General features: G+C 45.6%; 1 protein-coding gene across 2 annotated transcripts in view; it reads left to right on the top strand.

Annotated features, from left to right (window-relative positions):
* CFAP161 (cilia and flagella associated protein 161) overlaps nucleotides 1–19,005 on the top strand; it is a 33,546-nt gene extending 14,541 nt beyond the window's left edge. For both annotated transcript variants that reach the window (XM_040342455.1, XM_040342454.1), the window contains exons 3-7: nucleotides 979–1,217; nucleotides 4,596–4,677; nucleotides 7,592–7,750; nucleotides 10,228–10,301; nucleotides 18,802–19,005. In XM_040342455.1, coding sequence (XP_040198389.1) covers nucleotides 979–1,217; nucleotides 4,596–4,677; nucleotides 7,592–7,750; nucleotides 10,228–10,301; nucleotides 18,802–18,982 — 735 coding nt within the window. In that variant the 3' untranslated portion in view covers nucleotides 18,983–19,005. The remainder of the gene's footprint in view (nucleotides 1–978; nucleotides 1,218–4,595; nucleotides 4,678–7,591; nucleotides 7,751–10,227; nucleotides 10,302–18,801) is intronic.
* Nucleotides 19,006–25,139: the final 6,134 nt, after the last annotated feature.

Genomic DNA, 25,139 nt, shown 5'->3' with positions numbered 1-25,139 from the left:
AGCGGAAGTGTATAATTCAATTTTTTTTTATTCTGTACTGACTGTCTTTGAAATTGCCCCAGCAAGTGAAACAAAAGTACATTTTCCCGTGTTTAGAACAGTCCCTGCAGCAAAATGACATTTCTAAAGGAAAAAAAGTAATTTAAAACTGATCGCAGCTGTAATGAATTGTTGGGTCCCGGCAATACAGATAAAATTCATTATCAGGCCCTTTGGGTCTGGTATGAATATAAAGGGGAACCCCGAACCAAAATTGAAAAAAAAAATTGTGTGGGGGTCCCCCCAAATTCCATACCAGACCCTTCAGTTCTGGTATGGATATTAAGGGGAACCCTGTGCCATTTTTTTTAAAATGGCGTAGGGGTCCCTTTCAAAATCCATACCGGACCCTTCATGGATTTTAAGGGGAATCCGTGCCAAAATAAAAAAAATGGCATAGGGGTCCCCCCAAAAATCCATACCAGACCCTTATCCAAGCACGCAACCTGGCAGGCCGCAGGAAAAAAGGGGGGGGGGACGAGAGAGCAGCCCCCCCTCCTGAACCGTACCAGGCCACATGCCCTCAAAATGGGGAGGATGCTTTGGGGTCTGGACTTATAGGCTTATCGGAATCTTGAAGCCCCCTTTAACATGGGGACCCCCAGATCCCGGCCCCCCCCTATGTGAATATGGTACCCCTACCATTTCACCCCAAAAAAGTGTCAAAAAATAAAATAAAAAACAAGAGCAAGCTTGGTTAAAGTAAAAAGAAAAAAGTCCAGCGATGTAGCTCCGACGATACAGGAAAAAAAATGAGACTTCCATCAAGTGACGCTACTCCCGCGGTGACAGCTCTTATATAGCTATAGCTGAGGGCGGGGCCACCCGGTGACATACGCAGGTGACCCCGCCCCCTCTGATGCCACAGGTTTTTTTTTTTTATTATCACTTGAATGAGGTACTCTGGAATTTTTAATTTTTGTCCTTTCTTTATATTAGGCAGAGCTTTCTATCTCCAAGGACGGGTTCCTCCACATTGGTGATGTAGTCATGCTGCTGAATCCAGAGAACAGCGAGCAATCATTAAGTAATCCATCTCCAGTAGATGGAAACTACACACTCTCGGCTAACCCAGATGAAAGTGTTTTATATTCAAAGAGCCACCTAACAGCACCGTGTGGAGTCAGTGGCAGTACCAATGTCAAGCCATGTGCCAGGAATGTTTTCATTATAACAAGGTACAGTATATGTTTTCATCACATTTCTATCATAAACTAAAAGATGATGGAAACATGTATTCATCATTTTTAGTTCTCCTTCATATTGAAGACAGGTCATAAACATGTAACCTCAAGGTGCACATACAGTACACTACAGTGCATATATGTAACATGCATCGGGTCAAAAACACTGTTTAACCACTTAAGACCCGGACCATTATGCAGCTAAAGGAACAGGCCCCTTTTTGCGATTCGGCACTGACAATTGCGCGGTCGTGCGACGTGGCTCCCAAACAAAACTGACGTCCTTTTTTTCCCACAAATAGAGCTTTCTTTTGGTGGTATTTGATCACCTCTGCGGTTTTTATTTTTTGCACTATAAACAAAAAAGAGCGTCAATTTATAATAAATATCCCCCAAAAATATATAAAAATAATGTTTTTCCTCAGTTTAGGCCGATATATATTCTTCTACATATTTTTGGTAAAACAAATCACAATAAGATTTATTGATTGGTTTGCGCGAAAGTTATAGCGTTTACAAAATAGGGGATAGTTTTATGGCATTTTTATTAATATTTTTTTTTTCACTAGTAATGGCGGCGATCAGCGATTTTTATCGTGACTGCGACATTATGGCGGACACATCGGACATTTTTGACACTATTTTGGGACCATTGTCATTTTTACAGCGATAAAAATGCACTGATTACTGTGAAAATTACACAGGCAGTGAAGGGGTTAACCTGTAGGGGGCGCTAAAGGGGTTAAGTGTTCCTTAATGTGTGTTTCTTACTGTAGGAGGGCGTGGTTGGTTGTGTGACATCACTGATCGTCGTTCCCTATGACAAGCTCACTAGGAAGCACGGGGAGAGGTTTGTTTACACTCACCTCTCCCCGTTCTTCAGCTCTTTGACTCGATTGCGGGACACCGGCGGCGATCAGGTCTGCGGGTCCCGCATGTGCGGTCACGGAGCACATGACCGGGTCATGAGCGCGCCTCCGGCGGAGCGCGCGACCCACGGCTGGGCTTCTTAAAGGGGACGTGCCTGTACGTCCATGTGCCCAGCTGTGCCATTCTGCCAACGTATTTAGTCGTATGTAGTTGTGCGGCGGCCCGTACGCGGTTAATTGAATAACATGGTACCCATGGCACTTTGCTACAGAGCCCCAAATTTCCACGGATACCATACTATTCAATTAATCACTGTGTTTTTGAGTCATTGCACATTACAAATTTGCCACCCCATTATTATTATTTTTTTACTAGTGATCTGCGATTTTTATCGGGACTACGACATTATGGGCGGACACACCGGACACTTTTGACACATTTTTGGGACTATTGGCATTTATACAGCGATTAGTGCTATAGAAATGCACTGATTACTGTGTAAATGTCACTGGCAGGGAAGAGGTTAACATTAGGGGGCGATCAATGGGTTAAATGTGTTCCCTAGTGTGTGTTCTAACTGAAAGGGGATGGGACTCACTATAGGAGATGACAGATCGTGATTTCCAGCTTGTAGAAACTCACGATCTGCATCTTATCTCCTCACAGAACAGAGATGTATGTGTTTACACACACACGTCCCTGTTCTGCCTTTCGATCGCTCGCGGCCCTTGCTCATCGCGGCCGCCAGTCACAAGCACCTGCATCCCCGCAGTAAAGTGACCGACGTACAGCTACGACGGTTCGTGGGATCGTGCCGACCTGCCACAGTATAATGACAACGGCAGGCCAGCAAGTGGTTAAGGTGGATGTAAACCCTTAGTCCCCATTCACACCTAGGCGTTTTGTCGCCTGTAGTGTGACGCCGCTGCCGCCAGAGGGCTGGAAACACATTGCCCTCTATGGAGATGGTTCACATCTCCACGCCGAACGCCGTACGCCTGTCGCCTGCCGCCTGAAAAAAGGTCCCGGACCTTTTTTTCAGGCGGCTTTCGGCGTTCGGGAACCATCTCCATAGAGGGGCACATCCTAGGGGCACATCTAGGCGGACAATCGCGGCGTTTTGTCACCGCAAATCGCGGTACAAACACCGCTATTTGCCGCTGCAATTCGCAGGACAAAACGCCGCGATTTCGTCCACTTAGATGTGAATGGAGCCTTACATATACCCAGTGAAGTGGCTGTCTTCAGGTGATGCACAGAAAGGAAACAAATCCTCCTTCCTAAGTTGTACCTATTTATCTGCCCTTCTCTTCATCCATTCAAAATGCTGAGTTTTAAAGCTTGTCTGAAGTTCAGAAAAAAGTGGACGGAGAGCTGAAGTTACACTTTGCAGAGCTCAGTGAGGAGAGGTCTGATAGCAGCAGGTCTTTGCACAGCACACAGGAACAGAGCTAAGGATGCTAAGTTCCCTCCCCTGTCACCGTTTTTCTCTTGGTGTCATGAAAACTTGTCAGAAGTGATTCATGCTGATAGCAGAGGAACAAAACAGCAGACAGAAATGACACATATTGGTAGATTCACAAAGAGTTAGGCCGGCTTATCTACAGATAAGCCGACCTAACTCTGAATCTAAGCCGGCCTGTTTAAGTGTATTCTCAAACAGAGATACACTTAAACATACCTAAGATAGGCTGGCTTGCGCCATTCTATCTTAGGCTGCAATGTTTATTTTGCCCGCTAGATGGCTCTGCCATTGCGCCCGGCCTAGATTATGTAAATGAGGGGCTACGCCGATTCCCGACGATTTACGAGCGTACGCCGGGCCTACACAGTCGAGTTACGCTGTTTCCGTACGCGATAGGCCGCCTAAAGTTATTCCACCTATGAGGTGGAATAACAATGTTAAGTATGGCCGCCGTTCCCGCCGCGAGGTTCAAATTTTTTACGTCGTTTGCGCAAGTCGTCCGCGAATCGGGATTTACGTCGTTTACATACGCGTCGAAATCAATAGGCCCGTACGGCCTACTTAGCCGCAATGCGCCCTGGGAAATGTAGTCGCCCGGCGCATGTGCAGTGTAAAAAACGTCAAAAAAACGTGAGGTCAAGCCTCATTTCAATAATACACGCCCCCCTCCCAGTCATTTTAATGAGGCGCGCTTACGCCTGCTCGTTTTAGGCTAAGCCGCCTAAAATTTGAAGGTAAGTGGTTTGAGAATCACTTTTAACCTAAATAATTTAAGTCGGTGTAGCCTAAAAAGAGTAGGCTAGGCCGTCCTAATTTTAGGCTCCCGTACGTGAATCTACCCCTTAGTGCTCTTAATTGAGACAAGTACACATATAGAGGGATATGCTTTGTTCATATTTCATATCTGAGGTTTACAACCACTTTATAACCTGTTTAGACGGCCACACAGAAGCCTTCAGATTTACTCTAAAAGCTCTTAAACTGCGACTATTCTAAAGTAACTGTATTTATTGTTTTTCCATGTTGTTGGGGAACAGTGTGGATGGCAGTGAACATGGGGAACCTCTCCATTACGGACAGAACTTTGCGTTAAGGACAACAGATGGTTTTATGGGACACGTAAGTGAAGTCGGAACATATTTCATACACTGAGACCATAAAACAAAACCTTGATTTTCTAATAGTGATGCTTCCTAAATAAATCCCACTTTCACAATACACCACTTAACTCTTTTGCTTTAGATTATTCATAATTTTTTTTTATTTATGTCACCAAGGCATAAAGAATTGTTCTAGAAAAAAAAATTACATTGAAAGTGGAGTTTATGGGTGGAGTTCTGGTTTAAGTCATTTAGCTGGATTCAGGTAGCCGGGCGCATCTTTGAGGCGGCGTAGCGTATCGTATTTACGCTACACCGCCATAAATCAGAGAGGCAAGTGCTGTATTCACAAAGCACTTGCCTCCTAAGTTACGGCGGCCTATCGTAAATGGGGCCGGCGTAAGCGCGCCTAATTCAGTCCGTGTACATATCCCAGTGTGCATTGCTCCAAAGTACGCCGCAAGGACGTATTGGTTTCGACGTGAACGTAAATTACGTCCAGCCCCATTCACGAACGACTTACGCAAACAACGTAAACATTTCAAATTTCGACGCGGGAACGCCGGCTATACTTAACATTGGCTAGGCCAGCTATTTGTTGGAATAACTTTACGCCGGAAAAAGCCATACGTAAACAACGTAAAAAAAAAATGCGCCGGGCGCACGTAGGTTCGTGAATCGGCGTATCTAGTCATTTACATATTCTACTCCGAACTCAACGGAAGCGCCACCTAGCGGCCAGCGGGAAAATTGCACCTTAAGATACGACGGCGTAGGAGACTTACGCCGCTCATATCTTAGCCTAATTTAAGCGTATCTGGTTTCCAGAATATGCTTAAATTAACGCCGGCGTAGATTCAGAATTACGACGGCGTATCTACTGATACGCCGGCGTAAGCGTACCTGAATCTGGCTAATAATGTGCTAGGATTCTCCATGAACACAGTCAGCATTGAGGGTAGAGTCCCTCCCGAGGGACTATTGTGTTATGCTGGTGGGGAGTCTTCCTAGCCAGCAAAACACAATGATTACTGCCAGCAGCTACAGCCACCGGCAGAAATTGCATTACAAAATCTGACCAGGCTGGTTGCAGTAAAGTCAATTGATGGATCGACTTCAGTACATCCAGCCTGCCCATAAATGGATTGAATCTCGGCCGGTCCCTGCTGAACCGGCTGAGATTCGATCCATCTATAGCACGCTTTAGTGTTCCTGGAAAATGTTCTCTTCGGAATGTAATCTTGCCTTTTATTCTTACAACATAATCACAACAATTGATTTTTTACTCCTGGCAATTTTGAAATAATTGCAGAATGTATTAAACAGCACACAGTAAGACCCCTTTCACACTGGGGCGTTTTTCAGGTGCTTTTGGGCAAAAAAAGTGCATGTAAAGCGCTTGAAAAACTGCTCCCCTGCAGTCTCAGTGTGAAAGCTCGAGGGCTTTCACACTGAGGTGATGTACTGGCAGGACGTTATAAAACTCCTGCAAGCAGCAACTTTGGAGCAGTGAAGGAGCGGTGTGTACACTGCTCCTTCACCGCTCGTCCACTGCTCCTGCCCATTGAAATGAATGGGCAGCGCGGCCGAAACCGCCAGCAAATCGCCACTGCAGCGGCACTTTGCGGGTGGTTTTAACTCTTTTTCGGCTACTAGCGGCCCAATCCCCCCTGCAAAAATGACGGTAAAGCGCCAATAAAAATAGCAGCGCTTTACCGCCGATGCCGCCCCCACCCCAGTGTGAAAGCAGCCTATAGCAGCCCGTAGATTATGCAATTTTCTTTCCTTCCAGCATAGATGGAAGGAAAGAAAATCGCTTGATTCCCCATCAACACAGCCAGTGTTAATGAGGGAATCCCTCCTGCAGTGCTATTCTGTTCTGCCGGTGGGGAGCCTTCCCAGCCGGCATAACACAATGATTACTGATAGCGTTTATAACCGCTGACTGTAACCACGGGTGAAAAAACCGACAGGCTGGTTTTACCCAAGTTAATCGATGTTTCGACTTCAGTGCAATCAGCCTGCCCATAGATGGATTGAATCTCGGCCAGTCCCTTTTGAACCAGCCAAGATTCGATCCATCCATGGCTGGCCTAATTCAATTGGAATGAAAATAATTATAGTAGCTTATCTGTGGAACCATTAGCTCAGTACAATGTAGTAGCCATTTAATTGCACACGATTGTGCAATGCTTCATTTGTATGTTAATAATTGATTACTACTTACTACAAGTACTGCTACTCATAATACGATTTAAAGCGGATGTCCGCTGAAAAAAAAAAATTAAAAGCCAGCAGCTACAAATACTGCAGCTGCTGACTTTTAATATTAGGACACTTACCTGTCCTGGAGTCCAGCGCCGTCCGCAGCAGAGGACTAGCGATCGCTCGTCACTGTGCTGCCCCCCCCGCCCGCCATCCTCGGTGAGGGAACCAGGAAGTGAAGCGCTCCAGCTTCACTGCCCGGTTCCCTACAGCGCATGCGCAAGTCACGCTACACCTGCCGATTGGCTCCCGCTGTGTACTGGGAGCCGAGTGTTCCAAGAACACAACGGGGGGACGGGAGGTGACGTCATGCCCGAGACTGTGTGGCCAGAAGTGGGTGCAAATACCTGTCTTTAGACAGGTATCTTCACCCCCCTCCCCCCGAAAGGTGTCAAAGGTGACACCGGAGGGGCGAGGGTTCCGATCAGCGAGAGTTCCACTTTAGGGTGGAGCTCCGCTTTAACTACTAGCACTTTTATAGTTGTATTTTTTTCTGTAGATATATATTTTCTATGACATCAAATTATATATCATTACATTTGTTTCCCATCACTGCACCTTATGAGCAATAAATTGTACCTAAGGGAGAAATACATCAATTTAAATGTCATTATACACATAACAAAACTAAAATGATTTATTGTTTCATCCATCTACTTGTTTTCCAGTTATATCTGACGAGTGACCAAAAAACTTTTCTAAAAAGGAGTAAGAAATCTCATTTGCAAGAAGTTAGTTTAACAGATCAGCCATCATATGAAACCTGCTGGCAGTTCGTCTATTTTGATCCACAAATGAGAATGGAATATGAAGGATTCCCTGTTACAGTATGTATATATTGTTAGTACAGTGCTGTTCTCCAAGGCTTTAAAATATTTTATGAGAATATTAATTTTGGTAATTCACATTACACAGGGCAATATAATATATAGTAATATTGTTTTAGTGCTGCAAAGGGAACACATCTTGCTCAAGAATGGTATTCTAGTTCTGGAATACTTACCGTATTTATCGGCGTATACCGCGCACTTTTTTGCCCTGAAAATCAGGGCAAAATTGTAGGTGCGCGATATACGCCGATACCCGCTTCCCGCACTGAGTTTGAACCACTGCGCCGGCATATACCGAGCGCAGTACACTTTGTTGTCCTTTACGCGAGAGGAGCCGAGCCTGCCCGACTATACCCGAGTGTACTGCGCTCGGTATATGCCGGCGCAGTAGTTCAAACTCAGCGCGGGAAGCGGGGATCGAGCGGGGAGGACACCACGATGGCCGCAGAAGGACGCCGGACCGGACGAGGCCGCCGATGGACGACGGGCAGGACGCGATGGACGACGGGCAAGAGACCGACGAGGGGCATCCAAACTGTACGTATTTATTTTTTTCCAGGAATTTTTCTTCAAGTTTGGGGGTGCGCGCTATACGCCGGGGCGCGTTATAGGCCCATAAATACGGTATTTTCTTTTTTAAGGACACCTTAAATTTACCAATATCTCGTACACCAGAGGTTGGACTGTTGGGAGTGCTCAATGAGTTCGTACCCAGGACTCATACTCGAACTCTGGTGCGCATAATTATTTTTTATGCCAGGAAATTTATTCAGTTACAATGGAAGAGTGCCTCTGCTCCAGATATTCAAATGTTGTACCGTATGATCAATACGATTATACCCATCTTTAACTGCTTGCCGACCAGCAGCCGCAGTTATACGGTGGCAGGTCGGCTCCCCCGTGCGAGAGCCCTTAGTTATACGTCGGCTCTCGTCGCCGGGCACACGCGATCGCTCGTTACAGAGCGAGGACTGGGAGCTGTGTGTGTGCTGAAATGCTGATCTTCTGTTCATACAATGTATGAACAGAAGATCAGTAATTTCCCCATGTCAGTCCACCCCCCCTACAGTTAGAACACACCCAGGGAACATACTTAACCCCTTCCCTGCCCCCTAGTGTTAACCCCTTCACTGCCAGTGGCATTTTTATAGTAATCCAATGCATTTTTATATCACTGATCGCTATAAAAATGCAAATGGTCCCAAAAATGTGTCAAAAGTGTCCGAAGTGTCCGCCATAATGTCGCAGTACCAAAAAAAAAACGCTAATCGCCGCCATTACTAGTAAAAAAAAAATATTAATAAAAATGCCATTAAATACCCCCTATTTTGTAAACGCTATAGCTTTTGCGCAAACCAATCAATAAACGCTTATTGCGATTTTTTTTTACGAAAAATATGAAGAAGATGGCATTTGAAAATCTCATCAAAACACATTTTGAAAGGAAATAGCAAATAGTACAAAATCATGACTGAGGGCCAGTTCACACTACTGTCATGACAGACATCGCATGTGATTTACACCGCATTGCTGTGCAGATCACATCATATAAACTGTATGGCTGAATTTGCATCGCATTCGGACCAAACTCATGCAGGAGCCTTTTTTTTGTCCGCACCAGAATCGGATTGCATGGGTGTTCACACCCATGCAATCCGATTCTGCAAATCGCGCTGCGTTTTGCAAACTGATTGCGGCTTGTCGTTAACTTAACATAAATTCCACAATCAGTTCTAATGAATAGGTTGCGATTTTGATGTGGATGCGGATTTGCAGTGAATTCGTACTGCGTCTAGTGTGAACCGGCCCTGAAACAGCACGATCTATAAAAGTGGGCAAGTGTATCAAGGCACAATAGTGCTGATAATACAATTACTTGCACTTAGGGTTAAAGTTCATAGGTCAAAGGTCAGCTAGGGTTAGGGGTTAGGGTTTAGGGTTAGGGATGCTTTCCCCGACTTGTTCATTCCCTGACTTAGTTGGGGTAGGCGGTACACTTTGGTGGGTGTAGGTCAGCCACGCCCTATGACCTTTGACCTCTGGGAACCCGCCTTCTGACCTTTGACCTTTGGGGGAGGTCCCTGTTCCAATTCCTGAGTCCTAGCCATATTCTTCAATGGGAAACCCTAACCCCTAACCCTAGCCCCCTAACCCTAACACCCTAACCCTAGTTGTGTTCATTCGCTGTTATAACACACCTGGGTGGGATCGTAGCGATTCTCTGCAACCCAAGCTCACCCTATTTTGAAGCCTATTAGAGCCGGTTTCTATTTATTTACTCTGAGGTGGTTCCTGACCTGCTCTACTCAGTGAACATCTATATCTAGGGTAATCGGGTAATAACTACGAGAAAATCACCCATGTGGGTCATCGGCCTAATTCTGTTGTTTGTAAACATGATCGATAAACATTTCTGTTTTATTGATTTTAATTTCAATACCAATAAAAAAACTAAAGCCAACTTCTATATACAGGCAAATACAAAACTCCTCATCATTCACAGCAAAACCAACAGATGTCTCGCTGTTCTCAGGAAATACATCCTCTGGTAAGTACAATCATTTGTTATGTCCTGATGTCTCAGATGTATGCCTGGCGATAAACGATAAATCTGACTACTGATGCTAACTTATTACTGTAATTCACCTTTCCCCTTTAACGCATACAATTCTGTTTCTGGTTTTGAATGGCAAAAGAAAACAAAATACTTTTTATTTATTTGGCCTCACATACAGATAGTTGTCAATCATAACGTATAAGAAAAAATTGTAATGTATTAATTATATACAATTCAATCATAAAATAATTAAAGTTGGTGATTGAACAGATTCCTCCTTCCACACTAACGAGGTAGAGGGTGGAATCTCCCCGTCAAGACATTGGGGGAGATTATTGGCCCGTACACACGATCCGAATATCGGACGAAAACGACCGTCCGAGGAAGAATCGTACGATTTTCGGATCGTGTGTACACTACTTTCGAGAGCCGATCACGACAGTTCATCCGATATTATTAGTTTGGAAAAGCATGAAAATTTTCCTCGTAACGTACCAGATCGTACGATTTTCGTTTAGTCAGTATAGTTGTCGTCCGAAAATACATTACAACACATGACATCACTTCTGATTTTTTTTTCTGTCGTACGAGAATTTTCGTGACTTTAGTAACCTATTCAATTTCTACTTCTGACTATTAAGCGAAAAAAGTCGTACGATCTGTCGTATGATATTCGGATCGTGTGTACGGGCCATTACTAAAACTGGAGCACTCAGATTCTGGTGCAGCTGTGCATGGTAGCCAATCAGCTTCCAATCTCAGCTTGTTCAATTAAAGGGGAGGTTCACCCTAAAAACTACTTTCTAGTATTACAATGGCCCCCCACATTACAATACAATTATGCCTATTATGTTTTTTTTTATGCTGTACATACCTTGGTACAGCTAATTCACCCGTGGCTTCCGGGTTTCGAGTCCCGCGGGAGTGGGCGTTCCTAACTTGCTGGTGATTGACGTGATGACCAAAAACAAGCTCCCCCCGTCGCGTAAGCTGCATCACGATTGCCGAAAGGAACCGAACGGCTGTGCGCAAGCGCAGTATAGCGCAGACTCGCCGTTCGGCTCCTTTCGCCAATCGTGACGCAGCTTACGTGACGGGGGGAGCTAGTTTTTGGTCATCACGTCAATCACCAGCAAGTTAGGAACGCCCACTCCCGCGGGACTCGCAACCCGGAAGCCATGGGTGAATTAGCTGTACCAAGGTATGTACAGCATAAAAAAAAACATAATAGGCATAATTGTATTGTAATGTGGGGGGCCAATGTAATACTAGAAAGTCGTTTTTAGGGTGAACCTCCCCTTTAAGTTTGACAATAATACCTGGAAGCTGATTGGTTTGTTTCTATGCAGAAGTGTGCCTGATTTTACCCTCTCCAGATATTTTGACAACAATTGTCCGACGGTCATGTTTTGTCGGTCGGATAATCCGATCGTCTGTATGCTCCATCGGACAATTGTTGTCGGAATTTCCGACAACAAATGTTGGCTGTGCATCCTCTCAAATTTTCTGACAACAAATGTGTTCCGTCAGATTATCCGACTAAGATCCAAAGTACAACCACGCATGCTCCGAACCAATGCTAACCACAGAGGTGGCTCTTGAATTAGGCATATTAGGCGGTCGCCTGAGGCCTCGCGCTCACAAGGGACTCATGGCTGTCTAATTTGCCTGGCGGAGGAAGGGGAGAGGCCAGCATCGGGAAGAATGATGACACTGCCTGCGGATGTGTGGGACCAATCTCCTCATGCAAGGACTCTGCACTAAAAATGTAATACTTTTTCCCATTATGGGCGTGAGTGGGGCCTCATGTCCAAGTTTTGCCTAAGGCCTCACAAATCTTAGAGCCGCCTTTGGCTAGCCATCAGACAACATTAGCAGAAGTTGCCCAAAGGGTGGCGCTGAAGAGCTGAAAAATCACGTCGTTTCGTGAATGTTGGATGAAAAAGTTCTGCCGTCTGTATGCAGAACAGGTTCACGGCCAACGCTCTTCGTACAAAAATCAACGGATCGTGTGTACGAAGGCTTAACAATCAACTTCTGTCAAACAGGGGCAGCCACATATAGATCAAATTTCAGAGGGTTTCTGCTGAACTGGCCAAATTTAAATCCATTTATGGCCAGCTTAAGGCTAAGATATAATGATATAAAATGGTTATTACTTTTTTCATTGGAAAAGCCTTGTTACTTATTTTACTCCATTTTATTTAAAACCAGAAGTATTAGTAACTCATCCATTCACCAAGGGGTCTATTTATAAAACAAAAATGTGCATAGCTATTTGTCTCATAAAACTGACATGTACATTCCTTCTGTGAGAATGGGGAATAATAGGCATTTTTATGCTATTTTGTCCACAGGTTGAATGTCTTTCATTGGCACATACCACATGGACATACCACATTATGGACAATAAATGGCACCGATGATCATAGGAAATAAACCTTTATTTCCTATGATCTTCTACACCATCTAGTGGCTAAAACGTAGCAGTTTCCTGAAAAACTTATTTTAAATGAATGAGAAGCATTCAACCTGAAGAGCGAATAGCCCTAGAACATTTGATTTTGTCCCGTATACACAGAACAAAAATACATGCCAGTTTCACAAGATGAATAGCTATACAGCTTTTTTAATAATTAGACTGTGAACAGCAGTATATCACTTTTTTGTTTCAGATAATAATATTATCATCATTGAATCAAAAACATAGGCCCAGATCCACAAAGAAGTTACGTCGGCGTATCTATTGATACGCCGCGTAACTTCTAGGATGCGCCGGCGTATCTTTGTTTTGTATCCACAAAACAAGATACGCCTGAATGTGGCCTAGATCCGACTGACGTACGTCTTAGTACGGCAAACGGATCTTAGGTGCATATTTACGCTGGCCGCTAGGTGGCACTTCCATTGATTTCCGCGTAGAGTATGCAAATTAGCTAGATACGCCGATTCTTAGAACGTACGTCCGCCCGGCACATTTTTTTACGTCGTTTACGTAAGGCTTTTTTCGGCATAATGTTACCCCTGCCTCATGAGGCGTATGCAATGTTAAGTATGGACGTCGGGACAGCGTCGAATTTTCCGTCGTTTACGTCGTTTGCGTAAAACGTTCACAAATAGGGCTTTGCGTAAGTTATGTTCACGTCGTCTAGGCAATGAGCGGGCGTAATTTAATTTGAAAATTCGACGTGATACTGAGCATGCGTGCGCATGCGCCGTTCGAAAAAAGCGTCATTTACGTCGGGTCATGCTTAGTTTGGATAAAACATGCCCCCCTGTTCCTCATTTGATTTAGGCGTGCTTACGCCGGCACATTAACGCTACGCCGCCGTAACTTTACATACAAGTGCTTTGTGAATACAGAACTTGCCTCTCCAAGTTGCGGTGGAGTAGCGTAACTACGATACGCTACGCCCGCTTAGAATTACGCCGATCTATGTGGTTTTGGCCCATACTCTGCATCTAGATGGACACAACATCCAATATTTTTCAAAGTTTTTGTACTTTCATATAAAAAAATAAACACCTCTTACATCCATCCTTACCCTGCTAGTGATGCTCCTAAAATAGTAATTCAGGGACTATTCAATCTGGACTATTATAATGAATTACTGGCTATCATATTACCTATGAACTTTGGCACCAATTCAATCATTTTAAATTATTCACCTTCCTAGTTGCTTTATTTATATAATTCCTGTACCCTCAGTTGATCAATGTGTAGGTTCCATTCTGCTTTACTATTTAAATACAAACTTTGAGTTCATCTTCTTCTGTTAAATTGTTACTAAACCCGCAACAGTAAAATCAGTCTGTATATGCAGTAAAGAATGCTTGTTATACTCACTGTGGAACCTAAGGGGTTAATCCTCTGTGTAAAATGTCTGTTTCATCCTTTCTTCTCTGATCCTCCTCTTCTTCCACTGTCCCCAATCAATCTACTGATAGAACAGAGCCTTTGGAGTCACTCTACACATGCTCAGCTTGGTGTCCCCCTACTCAAGGAAGCACATGTGCAGGCAGGCCCGGATTTACTCCCTTTGACGCCCCAAGATCGGGTCCTTCAATGCTGCCCCCCACACACACACACATTACCACATAGGGGGCCTTCATCCAGACCGGCCCAGGGCACAACACATCAGGGTACAGTGCACATCAGGGCAAAGTACAGAGCTCAGCACATCAGGGTTCAGGGCACAGCACATCAGGGTACAGAGCCCAGCACATCAGGGCACGGGGCACATCAGGGCACAACATGTACAGGGCACATCACATCAGGGTACAGGGCACAGCACATCAGGTCCCATCACAGCACATCAGGGCACACCACATTGAGGCACAGCACATCGGGGCACAGGGCACTTCGGGGCACGGGGCACAGGGCAAATCAGGGCATGGGGCACGGGGCATATAGCACATCAAGACACAGGGCACAGGGCACATCAGGTATCATAGCACATCAGGGCACGGGAACATCAGATCACATCAGATCACATCAGGGCACATAGCACATCAGGGCACAGGGCACATCAGGGCACATAGCACATCAGGGCACGGGGCACTTTAGGGCACTGTGCAAATAGCACATCAGGGCACATAGCACATCAGGACATGGGGCACAGGGCACATCAGGACACAGGGCACAGGGCACTTTAGGGCACATGGCACATCAGGGCACATTGCACATTATGAGGCACATTGTTTACCATCCAGCATGCAGAGTAGCGCAGGAAGCATGTGTAATAAGTTCTCTCTCATGTCACGCTGCTCTCCGGCAGCCTCTTCTCTCTTCTCGTCCATCCCAGATGATGTCACAAGCAAATGGGGATAGATGAGAAGAGAGGAGGGGCCGCCGGGGAGCAGAATGACATGAGAGAGAACTTATTACACACGCTTCCTGCACTACTCTGCATGCTAGCTAAATCTCGATCTACCCGTCAGGCGCCATCTGTCGGCGATTGACTGGTAGATCGCCGCAGACCTCCGATGCAGATTAGGTGGCCACTGTAACTGGCCCACTGAGCCGTTGCTGCCCCTGCACCCACTGCGGCCACCGAGGCCTGGCCTCGGTGGCCTTGTCTGGAATCCGGCCCTGTGTACATTTTCTAATGAACATTTCAATGATTCAGAGTAGAACTGAGTGAAAGTGTTGTGGTCAGATGAGACCAAAATCAAGCTTTTTGGCATCAACTCAACACGCCATGTTTGGAGGAGGAGGAATGCTGCCTATGACCCCAAGAACACCATCCCCACCGTCAAAATGGAAGTGGAAACATTATGCTTTGGGGGTGTTTTTCTGTTAAGGGGACAGGACAACTTCACTGCATTAAAGGGACAATAGACAGTGCCATGTACCGTCAAATCTTGGGTGAGAACCCCATTCCCCCAGCCAGGGCATTGAAAATAGGTTGTGGCTGGGTATTCCAGCATGACAATGACGCAAAATACACAGCCAAAGCAACAAAGGAGTGGCTCAAGAAAAAGCACATTATGGTCCTGGAGTGGCCTAGCCAATCTCCATAGAAAATTTGAGGAAGCTGAAGGTTTGAGTTACCAAACGTCAGCCTCAAAACTTTAAAGGGGTTGTAAAGGTACATTTTTTTTCACCTTAATGCATTCTATGCATTAAGGTGTAAAAACATCAGATGATGTCCCCCATCCCCCCCCCCCGAGCCCTCGTTTTACTTACCTGACCCTTCGAAAGTCCCGTGCTCGCCTCCATCATCCTCCTCGAGTTGTAGCCCGGCCGTTGATTGGCTGCAGTGGATGGATTGAAAGCAGCGCAGCCATTGGCTGACGCTGCTGTCAATCACATCCAATGACGCGGCGTGCCGGGGGGCGGGGTTGAGTGATACAGCGGCGGCTATGGCCGCCACTGTATCACGGGAGCGCGCCTACAACAGCTACATGCCATGCGAGCTCGTTACTGTGGGGAGGAGCCGCCAAGTAACTAAGTTACTGTGGGGAGGAGCCGCCAAGTAACTAAGTTACTGTGAGGAGGAGCCGCGACAGCCGCCAAGGGACCCCAGAAGACCAGGATCGGGGGCCACTGTGTGCAAAACGAACTGTACAGTGGAGGTAAGTATAACATGTTTGTTATTTAAAAAAAAAAAATCCTTTACAACTCCTTTAATGACTTGGAGAGGATCTGCAAAGAGGAGTGGGAAAAAATCCCCTTGGAGATGTGTGCAAACCTGGTGACCAACTACAAGAAACGTGCCAAGGGGTCAAATACTTATTTCACTCATTAAAATCCAAATCAATTTATAACTTTTTTTAAATGATTTTTTTTCTGGATATTTTTGTTGTTACCCACTCTAAGTAGAGGGTAAACTGCAGGTCAAATGCACGTCAATGAATTCTCAATGATCTCAGACTGATGCCATCAACACAAGCCCAAATCCTATTGACCCAGGCCTTAAGACTGCTAGTGTGAGGTTATTGTGATTAAGGCATTTTAGTTCTGGAAGCTCCAGATTAAAGATGTGGTGATTTTTTTTCCCCATATCTGAACATTAGAAGTGGCTTTTTTTAACCAGCCGCCTGTAGATATACGTCGGCAGAATGGCACGGCTGGGCAGATGGACGTACCGGCACGTCCTGTACATCTACCCAGCCGTGGGTCGCGGGCGCGAGCCCACGACCTGGTCCGAAGCTCCAGGATGGGACCGCGGGACCCGCGGACCCGATCGCCGCTGGGGTGTTCCGCGATGGCGGCTGCATCGATCGTGTCATCCCCTTTATAGGGAGACACAATCGATGACGTCACTCCTACAGCCACACCCCCCTACAGTTGTAAACACACACTAGGTGAAACATAACCCCTTCAGCGCCCCCTGTGGTTAACTCCCAAACTGCAACTGTCATTTCCACAATAAACAATGCATTTTAAATGCATTTTTTGCTGTGAAAATGACAATGATCCCAAAAATGTGTCAAAATTGTCCGAAGTGTCCACCATAATGTCGCAGTCACGAAAAAAAATCGCCAACATTAGTAGTAAAAATATTTTTTTTATAAAAATGCAATAAAACGATCCCCTATTTTGTAAATGCTATAAATTTTGCGCAAACCAACCGATAAATGCTTATTGCGATTTTTTTTTACCAAAAATAGGTAGAAGAATACGTATCGGCCTAAACTGAGGAAAGTTTTTTTTTTAATATATTTTTGGGGGATATTTATTACAGCAAAAAGTAAAAAATATTGCATTTTTTTCAAAATTGTCGCTCTATTTTTGTTTATAGCGCAAAAAATAAAACCGCAGAAGTGATCAAATACCACCAAAAGAAAGCTCTATTTGTGGGAAAAAAGGACGCTAATTTTGTTTGGGAGCCACGTCGCACGACCGCGCAATTGTCAGTTAAAGCGACGCAGTGCCGAATCGCAAAAAGGGGCCTGGTCCTTTACCTGCATTTTGGTCCGGGGCTTAAGTGGTTAAAGAAGACTGAATTTAGTGTGGCATGACAAAAACTCTTTCAGAATAAATGTAAACCTTTTTGAATGAAGTGGTGAGTGGGGGTGGTGGGGTTAAAGGGGTTGTAAAGGTTCGTGTTTTTTCACCTTAATGCATCCTATACATTCATGTGAAGAAACACCTCGCTGTCACGGGCCCGCCAGCCCCCCCTTTTACTTGCCTCAGCCCGTTCACCTCCTCTGCGCGTCCCCTGGCGTCCTCTTCTCCAGGAAGTCTCGGCGTTGATTGATAGATTGATAGCAGCGCAGCCATTGGCTCCCACTGCTGTCAACCAAATCCAATGATGCGGCCACCGGGGGGCGGGGCCGAGTCATACACTCCATGGACGCCGAGTGTATGACATGGGAGCGTGCCCGCAAGGTAACCCCCTTGGGATAGAGCTTCCCAGAGGTGGTTAGCTATTGTGGGGAGGAGCCATGGGACCCCAGAACAACAGGATCGGGGTCACTTTATGCAAAACAAACTGCACAGTGGAGGTAAGTATGACATGTTTGTTATTTAAAAAATAAATAAGAATAAACCTTTACAACCACTTTAAGTAAGATAAAGGAAACCTGTTACAGAGAGAAATAGAGGCTACCATTTCTGACCTCCGATTGTGTGAACGCTAGTTGATCATTTCGCATTGAAGCTTGAATTTATTGGCTTAGAACAAGTGTACAGATAAATACTGATGACTTTTTTTTTTTTTTTTTACTTTTCAGATCTGCATATTTGTTTTAGTTCAGTGACTTGGGGGGGAAACAATAGAGTCCACCATATATCTTTTATGACATATTCTCTTTAAAAGCATGTGCTTGCCCAAAGGACCCTTTGATCTGTTCATCTTGGGTAGGGTATCAACTAAAGTGCCCCCAATGGGCAGGTAGCCTACTTCCCAATTTACTTTTAGTTCAAAAGAAATACACGGTCATTGTAATGCTTTTGAATGGTCAAGGCAACATGCAATGGTCACTATTAGAAAATGAGTTGGGGTAATTCTTTATTTACAATGGTCTCTTCTCAATGTTTCAGGACTTTGTTTGGCAAGGAATGTGAAGTCACTGCCCATACATACTTGAATGGTCACAAGGCTGAAGAAAACGAAAACCATTGGATCGTTGTTACGGGGAACCCAAGCGATGACATACATACCATGTTTGACAGACCTAAGCCACCCAGTGAAGAAATGAATGAAAACAAATGTGTTCATTAAAGTGTTTGTTACCCTAAAAAAAAGATCATGTCCCCTTACTTAAAGCATGTTATACTGTGGTAGTACGCTCGCTAAAATGGCTAAATTCAGAACAAGATGCACACTGTAACAAAATGGTGACTTCTGGTAGAATGTTCTTGCTTGTAAAAAGCTCTGAGTAAGATTTTGTACATTTAAGTGAGACTAAAGCCTCGTACACACGGTCGGACTTCAAACACACTTTTCCGTGGATTTTTGTCCGAAGGGAGTTGGCCGGGCACACCCATAGCATACACACACTCTGACTTTTCTGCAAACTTTCCCAAAACTTTCCCAACATCACATTTTCTGCTCTTTACCGCCACCCTTTGGTCAACGTCTGCTATTGTTGGTTGATTTTAACATTGGTTCTGGGCATGCGTATTTGTACTTTGGACAAAAGTCTGATGGATTTATGTACACACGATAGGACTTTGCACCGTAGGACTTTTGTTGCCGAAAAGTTTGTCTGTTTGCAGAGCGAACATTTGTCCGATGAAAACCGAAAAAGTTGGTCGGATGGAGCGTACACACGGTAGGATTTTTTTGAAAACTTGCTCAATTTGAAGTTTGTTGTCAAAAAGTCCTACCGTGCGTATGGGGCTTATCAAGTAGTTAGGAATGTTTGCATCTAATTCCTTTTATTCTCTTCTGATAAGCCAGGGTACACAGAAACCCTATTAGTAGCTGATAAATTAGGCATATAGTTATCTAAGGGCTTGTTTACACTTGCTTCAAAACATGGCTTTGGATACACTTTATTAAAGCACTCTGAATGCCAGTCAAAGCTCCCATCATTAAATAAAATGGTTAGCTTACTGTCCTGTTTACACATTGCTTTTGCTTGGTGCTTCAATGAGGCTTCGTGGGGCTTTGATGAGGCTTTATGGGGCTTCAGTAGGGCTTCAAGCAAGCTTTGCCATAGACTTCTATGGGGGCTTTGAAGACGCTTAAGGCCCATATACACGATCAGACTTTTTGACAACAAATGTCCAACTGACCTGTTTTAGCGGACAATCTGACCTTGTGTACGCTCCATCGGACAAACTTTTTTGCTTTTTCATCGTCCAAATGTTCGCTGTGAGAACAGACAAACTTTCCGGCAACAAATGTCCTACGTAGGGTAATCCTATCGTGTGTACAGAAGTCCATCGGACTAAAGTCCAAAGTACAAACACGCATGCTCAGAACCAATGCTAAAGATCAGACAACAATAGCAGAAGTTGCCCACAGGGTGGCGGTAAAGAGCTGAAAAAACACGTGATTTGGTGAAAGTTGGCTGAAAAAGTCCTGCCGTCTGTATGCAGAACAAGTTCACAGCCAATGCCCTTCGGACAAAAATCCAGGGAAAAGTCAGATGGAAGTTCGATCATGTATATGAGGCTATAGAACAGGGATAAGCAATTAGCGGACCTCCAGATGTTGCCAAACTACAAGTCCCATGAGGCATAGCGAGTCTCTGACAGCATCAAGCATGACACCCAGAGGCAGAGGCATGATGGGACTTGTAGTTTGGCAACAGCTGGAGGTCCGCTAATTGCTTATCCCTGCTATAGAAGCACAACTAAAATGACAAGGGGTATAAATTTTGAAGCAAAGCCAAGGCAAAGCAAAAGCAAGGTGTAAACAGGACTGTAAGCTAACCATTTTATTTAGTGGCAGGAGCTTTGAGGCCACGTACACACGGTCGGTCCAAACCGACGAGAATGGTCCGACGGACAGTTTTCATCGGTCCACCGCTGAAGTGGCCTGATGGTCTGATGTGTGTACACACCATCAGTTCAAAATCCGATCGGGTCAGAACGCGGTGACGTAAAACACACGACGTGCGGAGAAAAATTAAGTTCAATGCTTCCAAGCATGCGTCGACTTCATTCTGAGCATGCACGGGTTTAGAACCGATGCTTTTGTGTACTAACCATCGGTTTGGACCGATCGGTCAGTGGTCCATCGGTTCGATTTTAAAGCAAGTTTTAAAATTTTGGTCCGAAGGACAACAGACGGTTGGTTTGGAACGATGAAACTGAACTTCGGTCCATTCTCATCGGTTTGGACCAACCGTGTGTACCGCCTTACTGGCGTTCAGAGAGCTTTAACAAAGCTTGTTCAAAGCCATGTTTTGAAGCAAGTGTAAACTAGCCGGTAATGTGTGTTGAAGCTGAAGCAAGTGTAAATGAGCCCCAACAAGCTCTTCAGAAGTTTAAGCAACACTTTAGGAATGTCTATGTAATTATTTAAGTATATACACGCTTTAATTGTCCATAAGCACATACTTGGCTCCTTTGCATGAGCGAGAGCTGTGTGTCTTTTTTAAAAGGTTTGTTTTTCTTAGAGTCTGATGTCTACAGTAATCACTGGTTTCCCAAACATAAAGAGCTTTTGCCCCCCATATCACCTCATCATCAAAAAAACCTGGCTGATCCTGCCCGGCTATACCCTCCCCCCACAGTTTACAGGGGGGAACCCTGACACAGTGGTCAGTTTACGTGCCTCCATCATCCGCAGCCCTGCTCTGTCCTTCTCTGTCCTCCTCTCCCCCTCCTCCCTGCCTGTCTGCTCGTGTCAGTGCCCACCCCCCTCCCCTTCTGCTGCTATCAAAACTACCATGAAAAACCTCCTATCTCCTCTGTAACATGACAATATGAGAGAGAGAGAGAGAGAGAGACTTGTAAAGCGCAACACATGCGAACTGAATCGCCTCTGGGCGCTGTATCCATTTCATGGGTAAGGAACCCCTTGACCTCAGAAGAGATGGGTTTTAATCTTTCTCCTGAAGGCCAAGTGGTCTGACTCCAGTCGGATGGTGGTTGGTAGTGCATTCCACAGGCGAGGTCCCTGGACTGCAAATCTTCGATCTCCTTTGGACTTGTATCTGGCAAATATGTGTCCCTGTGCCTGTGTTATATAAAAAGCTATATCCTTGACACTCTCTCCTCTCTCCTCACCGGCTGATGTCAGAGGGAGTGATCGGCCTCGCCCACTGGATCTGGGGTACAGATTGGCAGCTTTTTTATACAACACAGGGACTGGGACACATATTGATATGTTACAGAGGGGATGGGAGGTTTTTATTATATTGGCTAAACAACCTCTTTAAATCTTTTCAGAAATTGTACACTTACCTGCCATAATAATCTCCAAGATGATTTTTTTTTATTTTTTTTTTATCAGCTGGTCACTTCGATATCATTTGCTTCCAAATTCTGCTTGACATGTACTGGCACAGACACCCAGTGTAACAACTCTGACTATAGTATATGATGTTTATAGAGATCCTAACACAACAATGGTTTAACATATACAACAGCACCATGCAAATGTTTTAAACAGGGGTGAAAAATGATGTAAATTAAGATTGCTTTCAGAAACAAACGTGTGAATAGTTTATTTTTAACAATAAACAAAATGGAAAGTAAATGAACAGAAGAGAAATCCCCAAAAAATCAAGATATGATGTGACCACCCGTTGCCTTCAAACCAGTATCAATTTTTTTGCGTACACTTGCACAGTTTTTGAAGGAACTTGGCAGGTAGGTTGTTGTAAATATCTTGGAGAACTAACCTCAGATCTTCTGTGGAGGTCGGCTGCCTCAAATCCTTCTGTCTCTTCATGTAATCCCAGAAAGACTACATGATGTTTTGAGATCAGAGCTCTGTGGGAACCAAACCATAATTTCCAGGACTTCTGGTTCTTCTTTACACTAAATATAGTTCTTAATGACATTGGCTGCATTTTGGGGGCCCGTTGTTTTGCTGCAGGAAAAAAATGCGGCCTTTCACACTCCTCCCTGATTGTATGGCATGGTGGTCAAGTATCTGTCTGTATTTCTTAACATTGAGGACTCCATTGATCCTGACCAATTCTCCAATTTCATTTGCAGAAATGCAGCCCTAAACTTGCAAGGGACCTCCACCATGCTTCACAGTTGCTTGCAGTCACTCATTATTGTACCGCTCTCCAGCCATTTTGCAAACAAACAGCCTTCTGCTACAGCCAAATATTCCAAATATTTCACATTTTTACTTATCGGTCCAGAGCAGGGGTGGGCAATTATTTTTTCGATGGGGCCACATGAGAAACTAAAAATATTTTGGAGGGCCGGGCCAAAAGGCTAAACTCAATACTGCATAAAATCAATTGTATTTCTTTATAAAAAGCAGTAAATATCATTGTTGGACAACTGGTACGAGTACTTGTTATAGACATGGCACAGGAGGGGGACAGAGGCTGGGGACATGGCACAGGAGGGGGACAGAGGCTGGGGACATGACACAGGAGGGGGACAGAGGCTGGGGACATGACACAGGAGGGGGACAGAGGCTGGGGACATGACACAGGAGGGGGACAGACGCTGGGGACATGACACAGGAGGGGGACAGACGCTGGGGACATGACACAGGAGGGGGACAGACGCTGGGGACATGACACAGGAGGGGGACAGACGCTGGGGACATGACACAGGAGGGGGACAGACGCTGGGGACATGACACAGGAGGGGGACAGACGCTGGGGACATGGCACAGGAGGGGGACAGACGCTGGGGACATGACACAGGAGGGGGACAGAGGCTGGGGACATGGCACAGAGGCTGCAAATAAATTATCATATCACTTCTTCACATCATCGGTATGCTGTGTCTTCCTCCTGTGCCCCTTTCACCTCTCCACAGATCTGACCTGTGGAGCGGTGAAAGGGGCACAGGAGGAGGACACAGCATACTGATGATGTCTAGGTAGGATAGCACTTCACACTCTGCTGCTGGACTGAGGAGGACTCACCAGACAAGGCCAGGGCAGTGGCACTGAGGGCAGGCAGCAGGCGTCGCGAGGAGTCCTACTCCAACGAAGAGAGTGGAGACCAGGGTCCACTCCAGGTCCGGGCACCAGCATGGCGGCTGGCCGACTGCTACAGTCAGTCAGTCGGGCGGGCAGAGCAGGCAGGCAGGCGCACTGGTCGGTCTCCGTCTGCCTTCACTCAGTCCACTCCGTCACAGTGGGGGTGCGTCTGCAGTGTGTCCACTACATCTGCTGCTGTGTGCTATCCCGCCGGTGCCGCTCTCCACAGAGTCCACACATTCTACGATGTTCCTCAGTTTCCCCGCGCTGCTCTTTTGAATAGGCTGGCAGCAGTGTTGTTAGCGCGAAAATGCGCTTTGATAATTGGCTGCGCGGCGGGTGGTGGTGGGCTGGGCGGTCAGAGAGGGCGAGGCTATGCATAATGTAGGAGGACTAGACGCTGCCTGCGCTGCGGCTCACATTCAGATCTTTTTACGGGCACATTTCCCTTATTACGGACTTTTACGAACAGGGAAAAAGTGCCTTTTATTTACGTACTGTCTGTAATTCTACGGACGGTTGGCAACACTGCCCGGGGGCCGGATTAAAAGGTCTGCCGGGCCGTATACGGCCCGCGGGCCGTAGTTTGCCCAGGTCTGGTCCAGAGCATCTGCTGATATTTTTCTGCACCCCAGTTTGTATATTTTAATGCATAGTTCAGTTGCTGAGCCTTGTTTCCATGTCTTATGGGGCACTGTTTCACCCACTAACACCAACAATGGGGTACTATTCCTCCCAACTGACACCAATGATGAGGCACTATTCCTCCCACTGACATCAATTGCTTGGTAATCTTCTGTCGCTGCCCTCTGAAGCCCAGTACACATGAGCGAATATCGGGAAGCAGCGGCCAGTTAAAATGAAAAAAAAAATGGCAGACATTTGCCCTGTGTGTATTGATTCTGTTAGGCCCCATACACACGATAGAATTTATCCACGAATACGGTCCAGTGGACCGTTTCTGCGGATAAATCCTCTCGAGGATTTCGGCGGATTTTCATGCGATGGAGTGTACACACCATCGCATTGAAATCCGCGCCGAAATCCTCTGACGATGACGTGTCGCGCCGTCGCCGCGATTATGACGCGGCGACATGCGCGACGCTGTCATATAAGGAATTCCACGTATGCGTCGAATCATTACGACGCATGCGGGGGATCCCTTCCGACGGATGGATCCGGTGAGTCTATACAGACCAGCGGATCCATCCGTTGGGATGGACTCCAGCAGATGGATTTGTTCTGCATGTCAGCGAATATTCGATCTGCTGGAATCCATCCCAGGGGAGATATATCCGCGGAA

The sequence above is a fragment of the Rana temporaria genome, chromosome 3 (assembly GCF_905171775.1).
Source record: "Rana temporaria chromosome 3, aRanTem1.1, whole genome shotgun sequence".
In the NCBI taxonomy this organism is placed as follows: Eukaryota; Metazoa; Chordata; class Amphibia; order Anura; family Ranidae; genus Rana; species Rana temporaria.
Note: the sequence above shows the minus strand (reverse complement) of the source record. Positions and strands in the feature narration are given on the sequence as shown.